This window comes from Salmo salar, chromosome ssa24 (genome assembly GCF_905237065.1).
Source record: "Salmo salar chromosome ssa24, Ssal_v3.1, whole genome shotgun sequence".
NCBI lineage: Eukaryota > Metazoa > Chordata > Actinopteri > Salmoniformes > Salmonidae > Salmo > Salmo salar.
This window is the reverse complement of record NC_059465.1, coordinates 28,883,874-28,911,178: the sequence shown is the minus strand read 5'-3', so window position 1 is coordinate 28,911,178 and position 27,305 is coordinate 28,883,874. Positions and strand designations below refer to the sequence as shown.

The 27,305-nt window shown below is 42.6% G+C and overlaps 1 protein-coding gene across 1 annotated transcript in view; it reads right to left on the bottom strand.

Annotated features, from left to right (window-relative positions):
• Positions 1-11,670: 11,670 nt before the first annotated feature.
• Positions 11,671-27,305, bottom strand: part of LOC106585704 (major facilitator superfamily domain-containing protein 3) — a 32,064-nt gene continuing 16,429 nt past the window's right edge. Inside the window, exons 4-6 of the mRNA XM_014172221.2 lie at positions 26,199-26,299; positions 18,560-18,669; positions 11,671-13,580 (exon numbers count right to left, since the gene is read on the bottom strand). Coding sequence (XP_014027696.1) covers positions 13,389-13,580; positions 18,560-18,669; positions 26,199-26,299 — 403 coding nt within the window. The 3' untranslated portion in view covers positions 11,671-13,388. The remainder of the gene's footprint in view (positions 13,581-18,559; positions 18,670-26,198; positions 26,300-27,305) is intronic.

Below are 27,305 nucleotides of genomic sequence, written 5' to 3'. Positions count from 1 at the left end.
TCATGGAGGGGCAGCTATGATAGCGGGGACTATTTAATAACTCTTAGCAGGGGATGGTGATGACTTGAGGAAGTCAATGAGGTGGAGACCATGTAACTGGGGATGATACAGTGTGTGTGTGTGTGTGTGTGTATGTGTGTGTGTGTGTGTGTGTGTGTGTGTGTGTGTGTGTGTGTGTGTGTGTGTGTGTGTGTGTGTGTGTGAGTGCAGGCTCAGGGTGACCTGGAGGCCACGATGCCCTTCTCTCTCTGAAACAGCAGCAATATATAATACTGTATGTGTTGTATTATTATTAGCTTTACAGATCCACTCAGTATAGGTCTATCTGACACACATACACACACACATTGTCTGTAGAATGTAGAGGGAAGCGTTTTAGTTATATATATTTTTTACATGTATTAGATGCAGCATCAACGGGTTGGGAGATGGAAAGCTCAGGAGAAAGGATGCAGCAGCCAAATCCAGAGCCACTACAGTAGCATCAAATCCCACCAGGCTCCTCTGGGTTGACTTGCCCTGACCGAGTCTGCTACAGAATCTAACTTTACAGATTCAAACACCCAGAGACAGGACTCTCACAGGTGTGACTTATTTGCATGTTTTACCTAACTAGCAGTCCTATTGGTTAATTGACAGATCATGTGACATTAAGTCAGTGTATTTAAACCCCCTTGTCTTTGTCTTCCAGGTGTCCGCACACAGGAAGTGAATGCAGTATGGAGGAACCGAGGTTGTGGTCGGGTTCCCCTGCTCAGACGTAACATGCATCAAATAATGGTTGAATGCCACTTCATTAACTGTTCTGTCAGGCACCAGATTGCTGTAACATAAGATGTGGCTTACCTGATACATAAAATACCTATCCAGGCGTTGTAAGAGCATGCATCAGCAACACCTGGGCTGAGGAACGCACCCTTTGTCTCAGCATGTAGTGCAGGGTTTCCCAAACTCGGTCCTGCCACAAACAGCCAGCATACAGAGAATTTGAGCACACCATGGCAAATGGTCTATTTGGCTTGAATGATGCAACTGCTGGTTAAATGTGTTTCCCATTCATCATGAACAAGATTAAATGGCTACTGTAAATAACATTACAATAAGTTGGGTCTATAAAGAATGAACCTTTATTATCCCTCAAATTTTAATCAGGGACTGATTTAGACCTGGGACAGCAGGTGAGTGCAATTCATTATCAGGTAGAACATAAAACCAGCAGTACTCCGGACCTCGTAGGGTAAGATTTGAATACTCCTGCTATATTTGATACATTTTATGGACCTTGCTGTGGACTTTCGAAAGCTAGAAAAGTATTGCATTTAGCTTACAATATAATTGACAAGATTTTAAGGGCTCTTGTATTGTTACCCCTTTATAAGGTGTATTACTCTGAAAAACAATATAATTATACTGAAATGAAAGGTGCAATATGCAGAAATTGCTCTGCCATTTCCTGGTTGCTAAAATTCTAATAGTTCACCTTTCAGTTTATGTGACAAAACAAGCAATGTATATTGTAGAGAATCATTATACCATCTAAACTGCTGTGAAATATATTTTCAAAAACCCAAAATATTGTACTTTCAGCTGTTGGAAGATGGTATACAAAACCGAAAGTAAAAGATGCAGAAATTAAACTTAAGAATGGGGAGCATAGTAATAGTGTCAGGGATTTCTTCGTCGGAGGACGATATGGCGAAATCATCATCGGAAAATGAGGACCAATATGCAGCAGAGTTGAGATGGTTCATTTTGAACTTTTAATAAATTCCAGAACGAACATACAAAATAACAAAAACGAACGCACGATACACTGACAGTCCTGTTAGGTTTACACACACTAAACACGGAACAATCTCCCACAAATACACAGACAAACACACCCAACTAATATAGGACTTCCAATCAAAGGCAACACCACACAGCTGCCTTCAATTGGAAGTCCACCCCAATTAACTCAACATAGAAACAGATCAACCAGACTACACATAGAAATACATCAACATAGACCATAACTCAAAACCCGGAAATAATAAATCAAACGCCCTCCTAACTAATACACCACCCTGAACCACATAAAACAAATACCCTCTGCCACGTCCTGACCAAACTAAAATGACAATTAACCCTTATACTGGCCAGGACGTGACAAATAGGGCACATAGAACATATCTACAGATTCTTAGACTTGCTTTCAATGAGAATGACAAATTTATAACTCACATTTCAATGTGAATTTGGTTGGGTAGCCCAAAAAGTTACATATTGCAGCTTTATGGGGGATCTGGACAAATGAATGTCTTCATAGTGAGTAACTATAACTTGTTACCACACTACTACCATGTTATTACCGTGCTGTAATGTAAAGTGCTACCATTTTAAGAATGCAGAATGCCATTGTGGCTGGTACCTTATGCTGGCGAACAATCAATGCACTCCTATGCGCTAATCAATAGATACCATGCTCTTAGTTAGGAAACCTTAACTCTACATATAGAGCTGAGACAGCAGATACTCTGACTGAGAACCAGAACTACAATGGCTGAGCTGGATGTATAGGGTTGTATAAGGTTGTATAAGGTTGGAGCCTGCCTCATACCTGGCTCTACGAGGGGCTAAAGGGGACTTAGCCCCCTCAGTTCAAACTTGTTCCTCAGTTTTAGTTTAATGTCACTATATAAAAATAGTAAAAAAGTTCCCCCCAAAAATCTGTATCTCTGCTACGATGTGTCAGCACAGTGGACAGAGCAGCGCTGCGGTGTGCGTGGGGGGGGGCTATGGAAAGCCACTGAGGTGGTTAGGTATGACTCCTTTGGGTTTCCATAAAAAGCTGGAAAAACGCTTCAAAGTGAATAAGGAGATATGCCTCCGCCTGTAATATTTGATTTTGATTTAAAATGGCGAGGCCAAGTTTACCAGTCGGGCCCTGGTGAGGACGTCGTGTTGGAGGCCGAACTGTCTCCTTCCTACTCCTCTGCTGTTCCTATGGTGGGCGCTCTATGGTGTGGGAAGTTTTCATCCCAACATTGACTGACAATGAATTGATTATGACTGAGCTCTCTCTGGAATCTGGAGAGAAGAGGGTGTGCTCTGACCCTTTCCCGGGGCTTGGAGAGAAAATGAATGCACCGTAAAATGTTCCTGGGTGTGGCACGGAAGAAGTGTCACTGCTGGGGGGTCTGGAGACAACCCCCAGTGTCCACTGTGCATTGTTCGGGAGAGAATGCTCCCTTACGTACTTCAACAAAGGCCCATATGGGAAAGTTTGTGCCCTCGCATCAAAAGGTTAGTGGATAGTGTTTAGGGCCTGGGCAAAGTGTTCATCTGCCTCAGGGCAACTTTTACATTCACCAAATGGACATACCACGTTGGTCAATATGTATCATGTACCCAGTGCTCTTTTGGAATGTGACATTCTGCCTTGCTGTCACATGCCCATTACTTTGGGTAGTGTGTTTTTAAATCAGAAATACTGAACCGTAATGATTTCAGTTGAAGTCAAAAGGACCACTGCTACTTCCTGACAATGTTTGTGATTACTGCTTATGTGTGAGGAATGTGCCTCGAGTATCATTTAAAATGTTGAGACCAGAATAAGGGTAGGGGTGTGTGGTGAAGACAGTCTATAGACACATCTCTCTCGACTCCTACCAATTCGTGCGCACTATTTGTTTCATTGTGTCAATTGTTTGTCAATGTTTGTCAATGCCCTGTGAAATATATATTAATATGTGAAGTTACTGTTAATCCCAACATATTCACCCATTAATTTAGAATGTTTGGTTTCGGGAATGTTGATAATTAATTAAATATAATATACATTCATACCATTCTCATTTTCCAAGTGGACATATTGTTTGAAGAGCACACAAACGGTGCAATACTTGTGATTAAGAACTTTTGGTTTATTTCATTTCATCTACCAGTTTACTGTCAATTTCTTCGTTGTTTTTGTATGGAGAGCATGTGTTTGGTTTCTCCGTCATGTTTAATGTTGTGTGAACGTGCACCCTTTAGTGTGCATAGATATCCCTGGCCTGCGCGCCAAGAATAGGTGTGGCCAAATATATTTCATTGCACGTTTGGGGTGTTCTAGTTAGTTCCCTTTTGGGTAACTCAGGGGGCGGCTGTATCTGAGCCTGGTAGACCCCACCTGTTCATTATTGGTTAAGACAGGTGTTGCCTGATGAGAGGCTTTTTCTTTTGAATGCGGACATTTTAAAGTCAGAACTTTGTATATATATATTATATAAGTATTAGCGTCATCTTTGAAACACAGCACTGAGTAAATAAATCCAACACTCATTAGCACCTCTACTTGCCTGTCTCCTGCTGAATTTTTGTCCTTATGACTGCTGCTATTTTACACTGATACAGTGCAGCTGAGATAGGTAACAGATTTCATGCCAACCTGTCACTTCAAAAGCACTCAATGATCTCGGAGTGTCTGCATTTGAACTTTATGTTTATTGTGGTATACCGTGATGTAAGCAGAATTCAATATAATTCCAATGCAAGAACTCCCAAAAATGTAGCCCCTCGCAGATTTCAACTGCCCCCTTAGTCCCTTCATCCTGGCACCGGGACTGGCCTGCCTTAGTTACAGAACAGAGGCAGGTGATGGATAGATACAGTAGCAGCAGTGGAATTTTCCCTTCCCTCCGAGTTGGCTCTCACCAGGCGGATGCAGGCGGATGCACATGCAGCACAGGTCACATGACGATAGCACCAATCTTTACATGATTTAAATTAAATTAGTAAACCTATCCAGCTAGGGCTGTTGATGCAATACGACGAGGTGATGCAATATCTCTTCTGGTGAGTGACAAATGGTCCTTGGAGGTCATCGAAGACAGAACTTTCAGAATTGGTAGCATCACACTAGGGTGGCTTCCTAAGCCAATGGTGACAGGACCTGTACACTGTTCACCCTCATTTTGGTAGCACAGGCCTAGCTAGTGATTTCTTCTAATTATATCTGACCATGTTTAATTTAAAATATGTTACTTTACTGGAGGAATTTAAAGATAGTGATGCACAAAGTAAACGGCAGTATCGGGCCGACTTCCGCAACAACTAAGAGTGCGAGGCTAAACTTCTTGGCTTTTGTTGACCCGCAGCAGAGGGAAGTGCACCCGTGCACATGTGCAAATACTCTGTATGAGTACAGCGTCTTGCATGGAACTCATCTGCAATATCTTCGGTTCATCCTGCTGCTCGTGGCACCATCATATCGTGGATTCTCAGTTTAATCTTCAGACTTGAAATCAGATCCTGGTATCTGTACCGTGTGTACTAGTGGAATATATGCATTCAAGTAGAGTACTACATTCCATAGTCATTTAATTTGTACAGAAGTCATTTCCATATAGAATCTGTACTCCCTGCCAACATAATCAGTCAGCTATTTTTAGAGGTGTACTCTAATCTGCATGAATATTCCTATGAGATAGCAGAGGCGCCATGCCCATATGGGGCACAGTGGCACTTGCCCCCTCACAGGACACTATTCATCACGATCAGACGGGATTCTTAAAAGGAAGATATGTTGGAGACAATATTAGACAACTACTAGAAATAATGGGAAACTTCGAGAATGCAGGGAAAGCAGGTATAATCTTTATAGCAGATGTTGAGAAAGCATTTGATACAGTATGTCTAGAATCTGTTTATAAGTGCCTGGATATTTTCATCTTTAGAGAAACTCTCAAGATGGGTAAAAGTCATGATCAACAATTATTTATATAAAAAAAATTAGAATGGTTACATCTGAGAACTTTGAATTGTCAAGAGGCATAAAACAAGGTTGCCCTCCGTCACCATACATACAGTATTTATTATGGCCATTGAATTGTTAGCTTTAACAATCAAATCTAAAGATAATATTATTAAGGGACCAAAAATTAAGGAATTAGTGTATCAATGTACGCATATGATTCAAGTTTTCTCTTGAGTCCTTAATCTTCAACCTTGAAGGGCCTCATTGAGGAACTGGATAATTTCTCCAGTTTCTCTGGACTAAAACCCAACTATGATAAGTGTACTATATTACGGATGACTTTAAATTGCTATGTGGTCTCTCGATTTAAATGGGTGGATGGTGAAGTTGATGTACATATCCTGGAGAAGTTGAGCAATTTTGCAACTATTAACTTTCATATCAAATGTAGCAAAATATATAGAATCTTGAAACCATGGAGATGGAAAAACCTATCCATTTACGGGAAGATTAATATTTATGAAGGACATTGTAAACAAGAACTGTAAAATGATGTCACACAAGCAACTAACAACATTGTATGGCGGTGCATGCTCAATACAAAACTCATCGTGGCTCTGCTACAAAATTGGAAAAGACAATTACTTAAAGAAGAAATGAAAGAATTTGTCTGTCACCCGTTAAAAATCATCAATGGCTTAAATTGATTAGTATAAATTGAGAAATGTAGCAGTTTCACTTAAACTCAAAAGGTTTCACCGCAATACCATATAAAATTCAAGTAAGTTGGGAACAGGTTTTTGATGTCCCATAACCTTGGCTTCAGGTCTATGAACTGATATATAAAACAATTGCATTCAGAAATTATTCAGACCCCTTCCCTTTTTCCACATTTTGTTACGTTACAGCCTTATTCTAAAATGGAATACATTAACATTTCCTCATCAATCTACACACAATACCGCATAATGACAGTGAAAACAGTTTAAGAATAAAAAACAGAAATACCTTATTTACAGAAGTATTCAGACTCTTTGCTATGAGACTCGAAATTGAGCTCATGTGCATCCTGTTTCATTTGATCATCTTTCAGATGTTTCTACAACTTGATTGGACATGATTTGGAAAGTCAGACACCTGTCTATATAAGGTCCCGTAGTTGCCATTGCATGTCAGAGCAAAAACCAAGCCATGAAGTCGAAGGAATTTTCCGTAGAGCTCCGAGACAGGATTATTTTGAGGCACAGATCTGGGGAAGGGCACAAACACAGTGTTTTCCTTCATTCTTAAATGGAAGAAGTTTGGAACCATCAAGACTCTTCCTAGAGCTGGCCGCTTGCCCAAACTGAGCAATCAGGGGAGAAGGGCTTTGGTCAGGGAGGTGACCAAGAACCTGATGGTCACTCTGACAGAGCTCCAGAGTTCCTCTGTGGAGATGGGAGAACCTACTAGAAGGACAACCATCTCTTCAGCACTTCACCAATCAGGCCTTTATGGTAGAGTGGCTAGACGGAAGCCACTCCGTAGTAAAAGACACATGACAGCCCGCTTGGAGTTTGCCAAAAGGCACCTAAAGGACTCTCAGACCATGAGAAACAAGATTCTCTGGTATGATGAAACCAAGATTGAACTCTTTGGCCTGACTGCCAAGCATCATGTCTGGAGGAACCCTGGCACCATTGCTACGGTGAAGCATGGTGATGGCTGCATCATGCTGTGGGGATGTTTTTCAGCGGCAGGGACTGGGAGACTAGTCAGGATCGAGAGAGCAAAGTACAGCGAGATCCTTGATGAAAACCTGCTCCAGAGCACTCAGGACCTCAGACTGGAGCGAAGACTCACCTTCCAACTGGACAACGACCCTAAGCACACAGCCAAGATAACGCAGGAGTGGCTTTGGGACAAGTCTCTGAATGTCCTGGAGTGGCCCAGCCAGAGCCCGGACTTGAATCGGATCGAACATCTCTGGAGAGACCTGAAAATAGCTGTGCAGCGACGCTCCCCATCCAACCTGACAGAGCTTGAGAGGATCTGCAGAGAAGAATGGTAGAATCTCCCCAAATACAGGTGTGCCAAGCTTGTAGCTTCATACCCAATAAGACTTGAGGCTGTAATCGCTGCCAAAGGTGCTTCAACAAAGTACTGAGTAAAGGCTCTATAACAAAAATAAAAAATAGAAATAAAATAAAATGTATTTATGTAGCCCTTCTTACATCAGCTGATATCTCAAAGTGCTGTACAGAAACCCAGCCTAAAACCCCAAACAGCAAGCAATGCAGGTGTAGAAGCACGGTGGCTAGGAAAAACTCCCTAGAAAGGCCAAAACCTAGGAAGAAACCTAGAGAGGAACCAGGCTATGAGGGGTGGCCAGTCCTCTTCTGGCTGTGCCAAGTGGAGATTATAACAGAACATGGCCAAGATGTTCAAATGTTCATAAATGACCAGCATGGTCAAATAATAATAATCACAGTAGTTGTCAAGGGTGCAACAACATTTACATTACATTTACATTACAACATTTACAACAAGTCAGCACCTCAAGAGTAAATACTTACGTAAATGTCATATTTCAGTTTTTATATTTAATATATTTGCCCCCCCCAAAAAAAATGTTTTTGCTTTGTCATTATCGGGTATTGTGTGTAGATTGATGAGGATTATATTTTTTATATATAACTTTTAGAATAAGGCTGTAACATAACAAAATGTTGAAAAAGTGAAAGGGTCTGAATACTTTCCAAATGCACTGTAGTCTACATATTTCATCATCAATTAATTTGGTATCTTGTGTCATGGCTTAATCGACTCCATGAAAACAAAATCTATTAATAGCCTATCAAACAGATGAAAGAATATGCAGCTTGAGTGTTATAAGAATCATTACTGAAGACAAAATGATCGGTGATCAGTTCTCAGCAGGGTTGTTGTGAGAAGATCTATTGCTCTGAGTAACAAGACTGAATCAGAGATAAAGTGAAATAACTTTCACTGGCAGTTACAATCAAAGAAGATTAGATTGAGATTGCAGGCCGATGATGGCTCGCCAAATGCAACATTCCACAGCTGTGGATGGTCAGTCCCACCTCGACAACTTCCGGTGAAATTGCAGAGCGCCAAATTCAAATTAAATTGCTATAAATATTTAACTTTCATGAAATCACAAGTGCAATACATCAAAATAAAGCTTTACTTATTGTTAATCCAGCCACCATGTCAGATTTCAAAAAGGCTTTTACGGCGAAAGCAAACCATGCGATTATCTGAGGACAGCGCTCAGCACACAAAACATTACAAACAGTTAGCAGCCAAGTAGATTCGTCACGAAAGTCAGAAATAGCAATACAATTAATCACTTACCTTTGATGATCTTCATATGGTTACACTCACAAGACTCCCGGTTACACAATAAATGTTTTTTCTTTTAATAAAGTCCCTCTTTATATCCAAAAACCTCCATTTTGTTGGCGCGTTTTGTTCAGTAATTCAATGGCTCAAATGCGGTCACAAGAGGCAGACGAAAATTCCAAATAGTATCTGTAAAGTTCGTAGAAACATGTCAAACGATGTTAATAATCAATCCTCAGGTTGTTTTTAGCCTAAATAATCGATAATATTTTAACCGGACAAAAGCGTCGTCAATATAAAAGAAAAACAACAAAGGCGCGCTCTCAGGATTGCGCACCAAACAGGTTGGGGACTTTCCACTGGCCTCTCATTGAAACTGCTCATTCTCCCTCATTTTTCAGAATAAGGGCCTGAAACAATGTCTAAAGACTGTTCACAGCTAGTGGAAGCTATAGGGAACGGAATCTGGGTCCTATCCCTTTAAATGGTGGATAGGCTTTCAATGGAAAAACACCCATTTTAAAATAATAGCACTTCCTGGATGGATTTTCCTCAGGGTCTCGCCTGCCATTTCAGTTCTGTTATACTCACAGACATTATTTTAACAGTTTTGGAAACGTTAGAGTGTTATCTATCAAAAACTACCAATTATATGCATATCCAAGCTTCTGGGCCTGAGTAGCAAGCAGTTTACTTTGGGCATGCTTTTTATCCAAAATTCCGAATGCTGCCCCCTATCCCAAAAAAGTTAATGGACACGTATATTTTCCGAAAATACCTCATTGGACAGAATAAGGAGCACACAGTTACACGCCCAGAAGCAAAAGATCAATTAACATTTTATAATTACTGCATCCTCACTTTTGTAACTGCAGTAGTGCAGTCATTTTGTAGTTCAACTGTAGATATTTTGCAGTAAAGACTGCAATTACTGCGTCCAAATTAACACTGTTTATTTTTTTAAGTAGGTATTGAAGTAACGAGGATTGCCTGTGTCTATGTCTTTTTAAGAGTTACCTACATATTTGTTTGTTTTGATAAATCTGTAGACATTAGTGAGAGGAAACCGTTTTTCCCTTTTTCACTGCTCTTTGCGGACACTGCTCTCCATAATTGAAAACACATTCCTGTACATGATGAATGACTGTCCATCCACACCTGTAGCACGCAATCAGCAGACACCACCCACTGATCTGCTTGAGCCTACCTGGCCACGAGGGTTATGTCATCTTAGGTCTATGGCGTATGTAAAACCAAATGCCTAGTTATCTTAGCTGTCTATGGTGATGTTTTTGGTAATGGGAGTTAGTTCGTATAGTGAAGTACTACTGTATAAAGTGATAGAAGCTGGTCTGTAGGGAAAAGTCTAATAGAGAGGGTCCTATAGAGTCCTTTCTGATGGGTGGAGATGTGACAGGCTGCCAGCTCATATGGTGTTGTGCTTGAGTCACTTCACAGTGGGTCGTGGGCCCCTCTCGCCCCCATCCCTGGCCTCAACCCTATTCTCTCACAGCCTCGTTTGAGCCATTAGGGCCATAGCAGAAGACGCCCCATGTTTCAAACCACCCCTCTCTGCACCCCACCTCCCCATCCATTCATTCCTCTGCCCTCTACTACTACTCCATCCCATAACCCCCTCTGTGTCTCATAGACAACCTGTCGTGACACGTTGGCTGAGGGCCGCATCACAGTGTTCAGGGTGTTGTGAAAAGCTCTCTCTAACGATGCCATGATTACATGTCTGTCCATCAGCCAGTGCTGTAGCAAATCCACAACTCTGAGAAGACAAGGGGCCAGGGACTTGAAGGGGTTAACTGCCTTTGTATGATTGATTGAACTGAAGTGGTTCATCAAGGTTACTCTGTCTCACATTCAAGGGAGTCGAATGAATATGTATCTTCGTGTCAGTTATCTTTGTTGTATCTGTATCATTTTCCATAATCAGATATTAAATGATCTGGGAAGTGTGTTAAGCCATGCCCTTTTAACTGGCAAGGGAAAAAAGTTGGGCTGGTAGGGGTTATCTGGATTTTCTGCCAGGTTACCTATTGTACAGATGAAGAGGAGTGTTGGGTTTTCCCTAATCTGGTACATAACACCTGTAGCAAATACACGGATTACAACTGACTTGAAACAGACAAATTAGGCGATGTAATACTCAACGGTGCTGTACTGCAGGAAAACTGAACACTGCACATGTAGCAACATCATCGCTCGATGTAACGTTAGAATTTAAATGGGTCTATTGATTAAATGGTCATTCATGTAGTCATTGTTCCAAACACCTGTGTTTTGATTCCCCGACAGAGAACCAAACCTGATCAATGTGTGTTGAAAATGCCAATACCACCTGTGGTTTCTGAGAAATATCAATGCTGTAGCTAGAATGTGGCGGGTGTGTTGCATGGAGCAAGGGGAGAGGTATAGGAATTGTCTTTTTCTCTCTCTCACACACACACACACACTGGATATAACTGGTATGATATATTAACTTTATGCTTCTATCTTTCAAATGTACAGGTGTTTACTATGATTCTTTTTTAGACTGATGCCAAAGTGACAGTATTAAAAACAGGTCCATTCAGGTAGAGGATTATTACAGGATATGACATTTGGGTAGCAGCTTTATTTTGTGACAATCTCTCAGCATGTGTCAGAGGCAGGGGTGTGCTTTGCAACAGGTGCTTTACATTAGCGTGGACTTGGCTGTATTGGTCAAAGTGACCCTGCTGATCATGACAGTTCATAACATGGTTGCTCTGGTTCTATCTCCCCATGGCTGTCCCTATCTGAAACTGCCTAGGCCAAGTGTCACTATGCCACCTCTGTGAACTGTCATCCCTTTGACTTGTCCCCTGTGATTATCTGTTATATTGTAATTCAGCCATCACAATGTGTGATACGGTAAACAAAAGACAGATGGTATTCAATCAGTGTGCGGCATTGGTTGAATATTTCAGTCCTTTTGCCAGTAGACGCCTCTCACCAGTCGAATGAACTGCACCACAATCTAAGTTGCTTCAACTGCTGTGATTAGATAAGGTGTGTGTTATTCTTAAGAACTTTACACATTATTTAACAACTCAAACAAGCAATATCAGCAGGTAGTTAAACAACCAGCATCTATGTAAAATGACATGAATTTAATTTTCCCCCAGAATTCATAAAAATGTACATTATATTTTTTTCATTTTTTTTGTTGCCAATCTTGGAAAACTAACCACCATACAAAATGTAAGGCTACAGTACTGTTCTCGGTAATACTTTATTTGGATAGTCCATCTGCAGATATAGACCATCAGTAACATTTCAACTAACTATCTACTAACCCTAGCTGTAACCCTAACCTTAACCGTTATCATAACCCTAAGCTTAGACCGTACCCTAACCCTAACCCTAAACCTAACAGTAACCATAGCAAGCAGTTGCTTATCAACAGATAGTTTGTTGATAGTATGAAAATCCGGACTATATAAATAAAGTCTGACCTGGTTCTCTAATTGCGCTAACAACTAACCTAGGCTAGCAGAGTAATGGTTCAAGCTAGCTACCTCTAATCAAAATTGCACGTTAGCTAGTAAATGTTGTACTTTACTGCTCACTAGCTTCTTCTGCGTATCTTACAGTGTTGATAAGAGGTAGTAGGGATTCATTCATAAATGTCACCACAGAACAAGTTCAAAAAGGAAACTGATATGACATATATAACCTTCATCGCTGGCTAATGAATGGCTAAGTATAACTGCTGGATTAAATTTTACTGCAGCCTTGGCAAATATGAAAATGGCTCAGATGGTACTGTTTGTCCTCCAACAGCCCCTTAACAGCTTTCCCATTTATTGTCCTCCCTATCCCTTATGCTACTGATCCAATCCCCCAACTCAATATAGCTACCCATCAGTGTCCTGGAAAAATCTTGTATAAAAAAGTTCCCTTTTCAGGAATCTGAAACAATGTTGTTGTTGCCATATATTAATGGGAATTCACAAGGCTTTTTGAATTACTTATATTACTACTAGATTCATTAATCTTTCACAGAACATGGAGTGGAATGTTCTGTGAAACTTTCAATTTATGTTTAAAAAAAGTGAGATACAGAGTTTTTCTAGGACGCCGACGTAGGACAGAATTTGCTTCGCACTCATGCAACACACTCCTTCCTCCTCCTCCTCAATCTCAGTGATCACCATCCCTAGTCCTGGACACCTATAGGGCGTGGAGGTTTTTGTTCCAACCCTACACTCACACACCTTGTTCAACGACTCAACTGACCCTTTGAGTAGCTTGATCTGATGTGTTAGTAAGGGCTAGAACAAAAAGCTGATCACTTGGGCTGTTCCCTGAGGGCCCCTGTGTCTGTGGCCTTCCAGATGTGGAGGGCTGTTCCGGCAGAGAGGACCAGGAAAAGGAGGAAGGCGGTGGGGAAACCCACCCAGTCCACCAGGCCCCCTGCCAGGGCACCGAACATCAGCTTCCCCATCACCTCCAGAGTGGACAGGAAACTGTAGTGGGTGGCCTGTAGAGAGAAGAGGAGAGGGTTAGGTAGGGGTGAGCTCAGAGAGAGAAAGACCTAGAGGCCACACCAACACAGATGACCTAACATCCCAGACTCCACCTCTCAGGCCCACAGCAACACAACAAGGCAACATAGCCAACGCATCTCCATGGGTCTCCACCCTCCACTGACACCTAAATGTTCACACAATGGCAACCCTATTCCATACACTCAGGTGTATGACATAAAGACTCTACAAATGAAACAATGTAAAATGCTAACCTCTTAACTGAATGAATTTATTTCAGCAGAAACCACTAAGACATCCGCTGTGGCATGCATAGTTATTTAGTACAGTTCTGGTTATCCCTAAATCCACATGATCAAAGTGAGATGGATCTTAATCAATAAGGGGAGGGAGTGATCATGGTGAGCAGATGACTTAGATCATTAGAACTTTGGGGCGGTGAAAAGGCGACAAGGTCTTCCTTAGTTGTGCCTTGACGCCATGTAACATAGCTCCTGTGTGGCTAATTGTAATTTAGCCAGTTACCTGACTCGGACAAATGTCACTGGCGACGAAACGAGCAAACTGTAAAGGAGACATTACCCAGGCATCTTTGCTGGGTCTCAGTATTGAGAAAAGTGCTGGTTTGAGCCAGGTTCACACAGTTGAAGTGCCTGTAGACCCCAGTTAGGTGAAGTGCTTTTATTTGGGCTAACTAACTTGCTTAAGAGATTACGATTCTCTCTCCTGGGCCATCGACAAGCACTCACGGTATCAGCTTTCTGTCACTGGATATGACCTTAAAAAGGTAGCTATATGTGTCACTGTCATGAGAACATTTCAAATTAACCCCAGAGGTTATTAGCTTTGTTTCATTACGTTTTCCTTCCTTAATTGCCCAGATACAGCCTTGTATCCTCCTTGGCGTAGTTTTCCTAGTCAACGACTCCTTGGTAGAACTGTGGTAACTCGTCCCCTTCAGAATTGATTGAGTGACGATTGAGAGGCTGCGAACAGAACACCTCCAGGCAGCGATGGCCCAGTTTAAACAGGACAAAATAAGTTATGTCAAATAAGTGGGGGAGAGAGAGGGAAATATAGATATGTAAAAGGGGAGAGAGAGTTAGCTAGGAGAAGAAAATGGCCTTGTTAGTCCCAGCTGAAGGGTGGGTGTTGTTGCTGTGAGGAGGGCTACCTGTCCTGCCTGTTGACATCGTAGGATACAGGAGTTTCCGTTTTGCTCGCTAACATAAGAGACCATTCCAGAGGCCGCCGGGTTTCAGAGAATTTGGCTTCTTATATAAAAATCATCTCCTCCAAGTGGAGGTAAAAGGATGAGAACCTCACTCCATAAATGTGTGTATACCCTCAAAGATTGGGGCAAAAATGTTAACAATTGAGCAAATGCATCCCCATGATAAATATCACTTGATTTCTGACACATCTCAGAGAATTACTTTACCTTTTAAAACATGATTGGAAGTTGAACATAATTGTCCGTTGACGACAGAAATGTAACCAATGGAGTTCAGTTTTTTGGTTAAGATAATTTTATCTTTATTTAACTAGGCACGTCAGTTAAGAACAAATTCTTATTTTCAGTGACGGCCTAGGAACAGTCGGTTAACTGCCTTGTTCAGGGGTAGAACGACTGATTTTTACCTTGTCAGCTCGGGGATTTGATTTTGCAACCTTTCGGTTACTAGTCCAATGCCCTAACCACTAGGCTACCTGCCGCCCCAATGTACTGATGATGTTAGACATTTGTACTTACCTCAGTCACATTCACCAAAATCAAGGGATATACAGTTGAAGTCGGAAGTTAACATACACCTTAGCCAAATACATTTAAACTCAGTTTGTCACAATTCCTGACATTTAATCCTAGTAAAAAGTCCCTGTCTTAGGTCATTTAGGATCACCAATTTATTTTAAGAATGTGAAATGTCAGAATAATAGTAGAGAGAATTATTTATTTCAGCTTTTATTTCTTTCATCACATTCCCAGTGGGTCAGAAGTTTGCATACACTCAATTAGTATTTGGTAGCATTGCTTTTAAATTCTTTAACTTGGGTCAAACGTTTTGGGTAGCCTTCCACAAGCTTCCCACAATAAGTTGGGTGAATTTTGGTCCATTCCTCCTATTCCTCCTTCCTCCTGAGCTGGTGTAACGGAGTCAGGTTTGTAGGCCTCCTTGCTCGCACATGCTTTTTCAGTTCTGTCCACACATTTTCTATAGGATTGAGGTCAGGGCTTTGTGATGGCCACTCCAATACTTTGACTTTGTTGTCCTTAACCTGTTAGGGCTAGGGGGCAGTATTGACACGGCCGGATAAAAAACGTACCCGATTTAATCTGGTTACTACTCCTGCCCAGTAACTAGAATATGCATATAATTATTGGCTTTGGATAGAAAACACCCTAACGTTTCTAAAACTGTTTGAATGGTGCCTGTGAGTATAACAGAACTCAAATGGCAGGCCAAAACCTGAGAAGATTCCATGCAGGAAGTGGCCTGTCTGACAAGTTGTGTTTCATCTTGGCTCTTTTTATTGAAGACTGAGGATCTTTGCTCTAACGTGACACTTCCTACGGCTCCCATAGGCTCTCAGAGCCCGGGAACAAGCTGAACGATATCGAGGCAGCCTCTGGCTGAAACACATTATCGCTTTTGGCAAGTGGCCGATCAGAGTACTATGGGCTTAGGCGCGTGCCCGAGTCGACCGAATGCTTTATTTTCTTTCGTCTGTTTACCTAAACGCAGATTCCCGGTCGGAATATTATCGCTTTTTTATGAGAAAAATGGCATAAAAATTGATTTTAAACAGCGGTTGACATGCTTCGAAGTACGGTAATGGAATATTTAGAATTTTTTTGTCACGAATTCCGCCATGCTCGTCACCCTTATTTACCCTTTCGGATAGTGTCTTGAACGCACGAACAAAACGCCGCTGTTTGGATATAACTACGGATTATTTTGAACCAAACCAACATTTGTTATTGAAGTAGAAGTCCTGGGAGTGCATTCTGACGAAGACAGCAAAGGTAATAACATTTTTCTTATAGTAAATCTGACTTTGGTGAGTGCTAAACTTGCTGGGTGTCTAAATAGCTAGCCCTGTGATGCCGGGCTATCTACTGAGCATATTGCAAAATGTGCTTTCACTGAAAAGCTATTTTAAAATTGGACATATCGAGTGCATAGAGGAGTTCTGTATCTATAATTCTTAAAATAATTGTTATGCTTTTTGTGAACGTTTATCGTGAGTAATTTAGTAAATTCACCGGCAGTGTTCGGTGGGAATGCTAGTCACATGCTAATGTAAAAAGCTGTTTTTTGATATAAATATGAACTTGATTGAACAAAACATGCATGTATTGTATAACATAATGTCCTAGGCGTGTCATCTGATGAAGATCATCAAAGGTTAGTGCTGCATTTAGCTGTGGTTTGGGTTTATGTGACATTATATGCTAGCTTGAAAAATGGGTGTCTGATTATTTCTGGCTGGGTACTCTGCTGACATAATCTAATGTTTTGCTTTCGTTGTAAAGCCTTTTTGAAATCGGACAGTGTGGTTAGATGAACGAGAGTCTTGTCTGTAAAATGGTGTAAAATAGTCATATGTTTGAAAAATTGAAGTTTTTGCATTTTTGAATAACGCGCCACGGGATTACACTGGCTGTTACGCAGGTGGGACGATTTGGTGCCACCTACCCTAGAGAGGTTAAGCCATTTTGCCACAACTTTGGAAGTATGCTTGGGGTCATTGTCCATTTGGAAGACCCATTTGCGACCAAGCATTAACTTCCTGACTGATGTCTTGAGATGTTGCTTCAATATATCCACATAATTTTCGTTCCTCATGATGCCATCTATTTTGTGAAGTGGACCAGTCCCTCCTGCAGCAAAGCACCCCCACAACATGATGCTGCCACCCCTGTTCTTCACGGTTGGAATGGTGTTCTTCGGCTTGCAAGACTCGCCCTTTTTCCTCCAAACATAACGATGGTCATTATGGCCAAACAGTTCTATTTTTGTTTCATCAGACCAGAGAACATTTCTCCAAAAAGTATGATCTTTGTCCCGATGTGCAGTTGCAAACCGTAGTCTGGCTTTTTTATGGCAGTTTTGGAGCAGTGGCTTCTTCCTTGCTGAGCGGCCTCTCAGGTTATGTCGATATAGGACTCCTTTTACTGTGGAAAAAATACTTTTGTACTTGTTTCCTCCAGCATCTTCACAAGGTTCTTTGCTGTTGTTCTGGGAATGATTTGAACTTTTCGCACCAAAGTACGTTCATCTCTAGGAGACAGAACGTGTCTCCTTCCTGAGCGGTATGACGGCTGCGTGGTCCCATGGTGTTTATACTTGCATACTATTGTTTGTACAGATGAATGTGGTACCTTCAGGCGCTTGGACCAGACTTGTGGAAGTCTCCAATTTTTTTCTGAGGTCTTGGCTGATTTCTTTTGATTTTCCCATGATGTCAAGCAAAGAGGCACTGAGTTTGAAGGTAGGTCTTGAAATACATCCACAGGTACACCTCCAATTATGTCAATTTGCCTACCAGAAGCTTCTAAAGCCATAACATAATTTTCTGGAATTTTCCAAGCTGTTTAAAGGCACAGTCAACTAGTGAATGTAAACTTCTGACCCACTGGAATTGTGATACAGTGAATTATAAGTGAAATAATCTGTCTGTAAACAATTGTTGGAAAAATTACTTGTGTCATGCACAAAGTAGATGTTCTAACCGACTTGGCAAAACTATAGTTTGTTAACAAGAAATTTGTGGAGTGGTTGAAAAACAAGTTTTAATGACTCCTACCTAAGTGTATGTAAATTTCCGACTTAAACTGTATGTGATTATTTAATATCACTGAAAATAATTCAGTTGTCTGTCTTTAATACATGATTCTCACATAAATGACCTGACTTTGCCATGGGAAACAATGTTCTAGGTTGACAGGTGTGTAGAGGGTGACTCTGACCTGTACACTCTCCTCCGCTCTCTGTGTGCAGTGCATCATGGTTGTGAAGGTGAGCGTTGTGATGAGGCCGCCCAGGAAGTGCTGAATGCTCAAACTCAACACGGCCATACCTGAGGGGCAAACACAGTAACAGCCTACACTGTCTCAAACTCAACACAATATTGCAAAACATTATGGGTGCTTATATTTGTCCTTTTTCACACATGTGAATTGGGAATGTGTTTTTTGCATTTCACACTCTCCCTGAGACCCTTGGAGAGTGGGGTCAAGGCCAGGGTCTGCCATTATCAACAGCAACCCTGGAACAATTAGGGGTTAAGTGCCTTGCTCAAGGGCGCATCGACAGATATTTCACCTTGTCGACTCAGGTATTCGAACTAGTGACCTTTCGGTTACTGGCCCAACACTCTAACCGCTAGGCTACCTGCTGCATCCTGTCTTAAAGTGGTGTTATCTAAATTTGCCTCTTTCTTTTCACTCAGAGTCCCTACTGGATGGATGGTGTGAGAAGGAGAGCTCAGTGGCACAGCGTATATCAGTGGAGCCTGATCTGTCGCTGAACTGAGACAACAAAGGTGGAAGTGAGGGGGGTGCTGTCTCCTCGCGTTCCCCCAAACAAGTTGTTCCCTCTCAGAAGACAGCAGAACACAGGCGACACAGAGTGTCTCTCAGCTCCCACTGACGCTGAATTATTCACCGGAGATGTCGAGTTTTGCAGAATAAGTCTTCTCCATTTCACAGGATTCAGAGAGCGAGACACTAACTCAGCTTATCAGAGTGAGAAAATGGGGCACTCATGTAATATTGAGAATTTTACAGCAAAACATTTTTTAATCTTTGACATCATTGTTCCTTCTCTAAAGAGGGAGGCCTCCACTTCCAGAGGTTTCCAGAGTGAACAGCTCAACATAGGTTCAAACAGGTCACTGAGAAAGCTTCTGTTCTGCTTTCAGCTCTCCTTTAATTTAGTCATGAGATTAAAATGGGATGTTTGTGAGAGATGCTCAAAGCGCTGTAAACTGACCTCTTCACGCACCTCTTCTTCCACCACATACAGTGCCTTCATGAAATTACATTTACATTACATTTACATTTAAGTCATTTAGCAGACGCTCTTATCCAGAGCGACTTACAAAATGGTGCATTCACCTTATGATATCCAGTGGAACAACCACTTTACAATAGTGCATCTAAATATTTTAAGGGGGGGTTAGAAGGATTACTTTATCCTATCCTAGGTATTCCTTAAAGAGGTGGGGTTTCAGGTGTCTCCGGAAGGTGGTGATTGACTCCGCTGTCCTGGCGTCGTGAGGGAGCTTGTTCCACCATTGGGGTGCCAGAGCAGCGAACAGTTTTGACTGGGCTGAGCGGGAACTGTGCTTCCTCAGAGGTAGGGGGGCCAGCAGGCCAGTGGTGGATGAACGCAGTGCCCTTGTTTGGGTGTAGGGCCTGATCAGAGCCTGAAGGTATGGAGGTGCCGTTCCCTTCACAGCTCCGTAGGCAATCACCATGGTCTTGTAGCGGATGCGAGCTTCAACTGGAAGCCAGTGGAGAGAGCGGAGGAGCGGGGTGACGTGAGAGAACTTGGGAAGGTTGAACACCAGACGGGCTGCGGCGTTCTGGATGAGTTGTAGGGGTTTAATGGCACAGGCAGGGAGCCCAGCCAACAGCGAGTTGCAGTAATCCAGACGGGAGATGACAAGTGCCTGGATTAGGACCTGCGCCGCTTCCTGTGTGAGGCAGGGTCGTACTCTGCGAATGTTGTGGAGCATGAACCTACAGGATCGGGTCACCGCCTTGATGTTAGTGGAGAACGACAGGGTGTTGTCCAGGATCACGCCAAGGTTCTTAGCACTCTGGGAGGAGGACACAAGGGAGTTGTCAACCGTGATGGCGAGATCATGGAACGGGCAGTCCTTCCCCGGGAGGAAGAGCAGCTCCGTCTTGCCGAGGTTCAGCTTGAGCTGGTGATCCGTCATCCACACTGATATGTCTGACAGACATGCAGAGATGCGATTCGCCGCCTGGTTATCAGAAGGGGGAAAGGAGAAGATTAATTGTGTGTCGTCTGCATAGCAATGATAGGAGAGACCATGTGAGGATATGACAGAGCCAAGTGACTTGGTGTATAGCGAGAATAGGAGAGGGCCTAGAACAGAGCCCTGGGGGACACCAGTGGTGAGAGCGCATGGTGCGGAGACAGATTCTCGCCACGCCACCTGGTAGGAGCGACCTGTCAGGTAGGACGCAATCCAAGCGTGGGCCGCGCCGGAGATGCCCAACTCGGAGAGGCTGGAGAGGAGGATCTGATGGTTCACAGTATCAAAGGCAGCAGATAGGTCTAGAAGTATGAGAGCAGAGGAGAGAGAGTTAGCTTTAGCAGTGCGGAGAGCCTCCGTGACACAGAGAAGAGCAGTCTCAGTTGAATGCCCAGTCTTGAAACCTGACTGATTAGGATCAAGAAGGTCATTCTGAGAGAGATAGCAGGAGAGCTGGCCAAGGACGGCACGTTCAAGAGTTTTGGAGAGAAAAGAAAGAAGGGATACTGGTCTGTAGTTGTTGACATCGGAGGGATCGAGTGTAGGTTTTTTCAGAAGGGGGTGCAACTCTCGCTCTCTTGAAGACGGAAGGGACGTAGCCAGCGGTCAAGGATGAGTTGATGAGCGAGGTGAGGAAGGGGAGAAGGTCTCCGGAAATGGTCTGGAGAAGAGAGGAGGGGATAGGGTCAAGTGGGCAGGTTGTTGGGCGGCCGGCCGTCACAAGACGCGAGATTTCATCTGGAGAGAGAGGGGAGAAAGAGGTCAAAGCACAGGGTAGGGCAGTGTGAGCAGGACCAGCGGTGTCGTTTGACTTAGCAAACGAGGATCGGATATCGTCAACCTTCTTTTCAAAATGGTTGACGAAGTCATCCGCAGAGAGGGAGGAGGGAGGGGGAGGGGGAGGAGGATTCAGGAGGGGAGAAGAAGGTAGCAAAGAGCTTCCCTAGGGTTAGAGGCAGATGCTTGGAATTTAGAGTGGTAGAAAGTGGCTTTAGCAGCAGAGACAGAAGAGGAGAATGTAGAGAGGAGTGAGTGAAAGGATGCCAGGTCCGCAGGGGAGGCGAGTTTTCCTCCATTTCCGCTCGGCTGCCCGGAGCCCTGTTCTGTGAGCTCGTAGTGAGTCGTCGAGCCACGGAGCAGGAGGGGAGGACCGAGCCGGCCTGGAGGATAGGGGACAGAGAAAATCAAAGGATGCAGAAAGGGAGGAGAGGAGGGTTGAGGAGGCAGAATCAGGAGATAGGTTGGAGAAGGTTTGAGCAGAGGGAGTGATAGGATGGAAGAGGAGAGAGTAGCGGGAGAGAGAGAGCGAAGGTTGGGACGGCGCAATACCATCCGAGTAGGGGCAGAGTGAGAAGTGTTGGATGAGAGCAAGAGGGAAAAGGATACAAGGTAGTGGTCGGAGATTTGGAGGGGAGTTGCAATGAGATTAGTGGAAGAACAGCATCTAGTAAAGATGAGGTCAAGCGTATTGCCTGCCTTGTGAGTAGGGGGGGAAGGTGAGAGGGTGAGGTCAAAAGAGGAGAGGAGTGGAAAGAAGGAGGCAGAGAGGAATGAGTCAAAGGTAGACGTGGGGAGGTTAAAGTCACCCAGAACTGTGAGAGGTGAGCCATCCTCAGGAAAGGAACTTATCAAGGCGTCAAGCTCATTGATGAACTCTCCAAGGGAACCTGGAGGGCGATAAATGATAAGGATGTTAAGCTTGAAAGGGCTGGTAACTGTGACAGCATGGAATTCAAATGAGGAGATAGACAGATGGGTCAGGGGAGAAAGAGAGAATGTCCACTTGGGAGAGATGAGGATTCCAGTGCCACCACCCCGCTGGCTCGATGCTCTAGGGGTATGCGAGAACACGTGGGCAGACGAAGAGAGAGCAGTAGGAGTAGCAGTGTTATCTGTGGTAATCCATGTTTCCGTCAGCGCCAGGAAGTCTAGGGACTGGAGGGTAGCATAGGCTGAGATGAACTCAGCCTTGTTGGCTGCAGACCGGCAGTTCCAGAGGCTGCCGGAGACCTGGAACTCCACGTGGGTCGTGCGCGCTGGGACCACCAGGTTGGAGTGGCAGCGGCCACGCGGTGTGAAGCGTTTGTATGGCCTGTGCAGAGAGGAGAGAACAGGGATAGACAGACACATAGTTGACAAGCTACAGAAGTGTTGTTTCTTGTATTATTGTCTCCTGTGTCTTTAGAGAACTGTTTCACTTTGATATCCTTTTTCTTCTGTCCTGATTTTCTCTTTCTTTTCTTCTGTTAACTAGATATTCTTTGTAATGAAAAGCTGAAATGTCTTGAGTCAATACGTTTTCAACCCCTTTGTTATGGAAAGCCTAAATACGTTCAGGAGTAAAACTGGGCTTAACAAGTCACAATAAGTTGCATGGATGAAATAATAGTGCTTAACATAATTTTTTTTTATGACTACCTCATCTCTATACCCCACAAATACAATTATCTGTAGTCCCTCAGTCGAGCAGTGAATTTCAAACACAAAGACTAGGGAGGTTTTCCAATGCCTCACAAAGAAGGGCAGCTATTGGTAGATAAAAAGCAGACATTGGATATTGCTTTGAGCATGGTGAAGTTGTTAATTACACTTTGGATGGTGTATCAATACACACAGTCACTACAAAGATACAGGCGTCCTTCTAAACTCAGTTGCTGGAGAGGAAGGAAACTGCTCAGGGATTTCACCATGTGGCCAGTGGTGACTTTAAAACAGTTACAGAGTTTAACGGCTGTGATAGGACAAAACTGAGGATGGATCAACAACATTGTAGTTACTCCACAATACTAACCTAAATGACAGAAGGAATACAAATATTTAAAAACATGCATCCTGTTTGCAATAAGGCACTAAAGTAAATTTGCAACAAAAAAATTTTAAGTCCTGAATACAAAGCGCTATGTTTGGAACATATTCAACACAACACATCACTGAGTACCACTCGTCATATTTTCAAACATGGTGGTGGCTGCATCATGTTATGGGTATGCTTGTTATCGGCAAGGACTAGAGAGTTTTTTTGGGGATAAAAATAAACGTAATAGAGCTAAGCACAGCCAAAATCCTAGAGGAAATTGTCTGCTTTCTAACAGACTCTGGGAGACAAATTCACCTTTCAGCAGGACAATAACCTAAAACACAAGGCCAAATATACACTGGAGTTGCTTACCAAGATGACATTGAATGTTGCTGAGTGGCCTAGTTAAAGTTTTTACTTAAATCGTCTCAAAAATCTATGTCTAGAAACGATCAATAACAAACTTGACAGAGCTTGAAGAATTTTAAAAACAATAATGTGCAAATATTGTACAATCCAGGTATGCAAAGCTTTTAGAGTCTCACCCAGAAAAACACAGCTGTAATTGCTGCCAAAGGTGATTCTAACATGTATTGACTCAGGGGTGTGAATACTTATGTAAATAATATATTTCTGTATTTCATTTTCAATACATTTGCAAAAATGTCTAAAAACATGTTTTCACTTTGTCATTATGGGGTATTGTGTGTAGATGGGTGAGAATATGTATTTTTTTATCCATTTTGAATTCCAGCTGTAACACAATTTATTTTAATTTTATTTTACCTTTATTTAACTAGGCAAGTCAGTTAAGAACAAATTCTTATTTACAATGACGATCTAGGAACAGTGGGTTAACTGCCTTGTTCAGGGGCAGAACGACAGATTTTTACCTTGTCAGCTCGGGGATTCGATCTAGCAACCTTTCAGTTATTGGCCCAATGCTCTAACCACTAGGCTACCTACCGCCCCCGAGACTAACTTAATGTGAAATAAGTCAAGGGGTATGAATACTTTCTGAAAGCACTGTATGTGTGTGTTGTATGTATAGGCCTTATGTACCAGGTCTCTATTGAAAAATGTATTTCTATCTCCAAGAGACAAACCTGGTTAAATAAAGGTTCAATAAAGGTTAAATAAAGGTTCAATCAAGAAGGCCTGAATGTGAACGGGTTACACGTATATTTTGTATTTATGTATAGGACTAAATGTGGATGGGTTACACGTGAGACAATGTTATATGTATAGGCCTAAATGTGGATGGGTAACATAAGACACAATGTGTTATTTGTTTCGCCATGGGGTCAGGGGGTTAGAGTGTGGCCGTTGTAGAAGCATACGATGGGTATCCAGTAAAGTCCATCATGTGTAGCTTTCGTGTACCAAAGCGGATGGATCTGCAAGCCCAGTGGTTTTGTTCCCACTTTCCCACTTTGTGCAAGGTGAAAGAAAGAAAGATATCGAGGTACGGATAGACAAACAGATGTGGCTTGTGGGGGACTAGAGACGCGTACAGGTCTAAATCAGTGGAAAAGGACATGCTGGTTAGAGTCAATGATGTACAGTATGTCCATGGTTAGTGAACTGATGACATTGACCACGTTTACATGCACACCAATATCCCGTTATTATTCGGGATACTCAAGTATTCTGTTTTTGACTTGACGCATATAAACATCATATCCCGTTTACAATAACCCCAAAAAGCTTGTATCACGGTTATAAGAAACCCAGATAAGATACCTGGGATATGCTGATCCAAGATGGGATACTGTGGCATGTAAACATCTTATGCCGTTTACTGTTGTTTTCCAGGCTAAGTTGTGCATATCATGGGTGTTGTGCATTCTATGGTGTTGTGTGATGATCTTTTTATCTGATTATCAAACAAATCACTTAACAAAGTAGGATACCTGTGCAGTTCCATCCACCATTAATAATTTTGCCTACTATAATGAATTTACTATGTTTTAAATCAAGTTTCTGCTTATAATTTCAGACATTTGGTAGGCCATTTGTTTGTAAACTGTAATTTGATAGCCTACATGCAGCTTTGCTTCTGTCATAACTTGTTGCCCCAGAAGACTAAATAAAGTAGTGCTCACCAGAATAATCTCTTACATCAATAGAATGAATGCATTAATCTAGTTAACACCAGTAAAGTTGTTTCGTTTAGGAACCGGGGAGAAAACACAATAACTCCAACACAGTGGAAAGATTGGTACTGTGGCAAAATGTACAAATGCCATCAGTTTGACCGGTTTTAAGGAAAGGAAAAGCTAAGAAAACGACTAAACAAGTTTCTGATAAGACTTCAGTTCGTCTTGGCTGCATATTTTATGTGGTTGAAATACTGTCTGCTTGCATAACAGTGTCAAAGACAAAACATTACACGTACATTCACATTTTCTCAAGAGATGCTGAAAGAAAGAAATCAGACTTTTCCACTCCTGTTCCAGACACAAAATTAACATTTGTTGTCTAGTTTTACTGCAATAAATGCATAATTCTGCAGAGTTCATATTTTATTACTCTACATGTGAGAGGTTATAGACCTACAGTCAGTGTCCAGATTTCAGTTACTATTCCATTTAACCCATATGAACATCAATGAGGAATATTCTGTTTATTCATGGATACAGGGATACTCGTGAGCGGGATATCAAAGGTGCATGTAAACAGCTTATCCCGAACAAGACCTTAAGCGGGATATGAGCTACTATCCGGAATACTGTGCGCATGTAAACGTGGTCAATGCTGCCTAGTCAAGTTGTGGTCAGAGTGCGGTCTGGTCTTCTCTCACCTTTCATGAGTGGAGAAGGTTCCAGCACAGTCAGAAGGGAGCTCTGGAACACCATACTGACAGTCCGCATCACAAACACCCGCCTCATCAGAGAGCCAATACTGTGGAGACACACAAGACAGACAACCAGTCACAAATTCCATTTGACACACACACAGCCGAAGAATACTGTGTAGTATGTGTATGCTAACAAAAACAAACACCATACTTACTTCTACAGGAGCACACACACCCACACTCCAGGGTTTCCGTTAGGAAAATGTGGCACCGGACATTTGACTGGCAACATTTTAATTTACTGGACATTTGAGATTTTTTTTACCCCCTTTTCTCCCCAATTTCGTGGTATCCAATTGGTTGTTACAGTCTTGTCCCATCGCTGCCACTCCCATATGGACATGCGAGAGGCGAAGGTCGAGAGCCGTGCATCCTCCGAAACACAACCCAGCCAAGCCGCAATGCTTCTTGACACAATGCTCACTTAACCCAGAAGCCAGCCACACCAATGCGTTGGAGGAAACACTGTACACCTGGCGACCGTGTCAGCGTGCACTGCTCCCGGCCCGCCACAGGAGTCGCTAGTGCGCGAAGGGACAAGAACATCCCTGCCGGCCAAACCCTCCCCTAACCCGGACGACGCTGGGCCAATTGTGCGCCGCCCCATGGGTCTCCCGGTCGCGGCCGGCTGCGACAGAGCCTGGAATCAAACCAGGATCTCTAGTGGCACAGCTAGCACTACGATACCTGACATTTGAGAAATTTACCAGACCCATTGGGTGCGTAACATGATCAGGGTGTCCACCCACGGTATTTAGAATGACAGAAATCACATTTAAATTATAGTAATTCATCTTAACAAATCATGAACCTCAAGGATGAAACGGTGTGGGTCCTTCTTACTGAATTCCATTTAAAGATGTTAGAATAACTACCACATTTACTTTTGCTCAGCCAACAAGACGAGTAATGAACAACCAAACCACAAGCCTATGTCAATCTACTAACCCCAATTTCTTAGTTGTTTAGGCACTGTACTCCAGCACTTTGAATTTGAAATGATACAATGACTATGAAGTTAAAGTGCAGACTGTCAGTTTAATTTGAGTG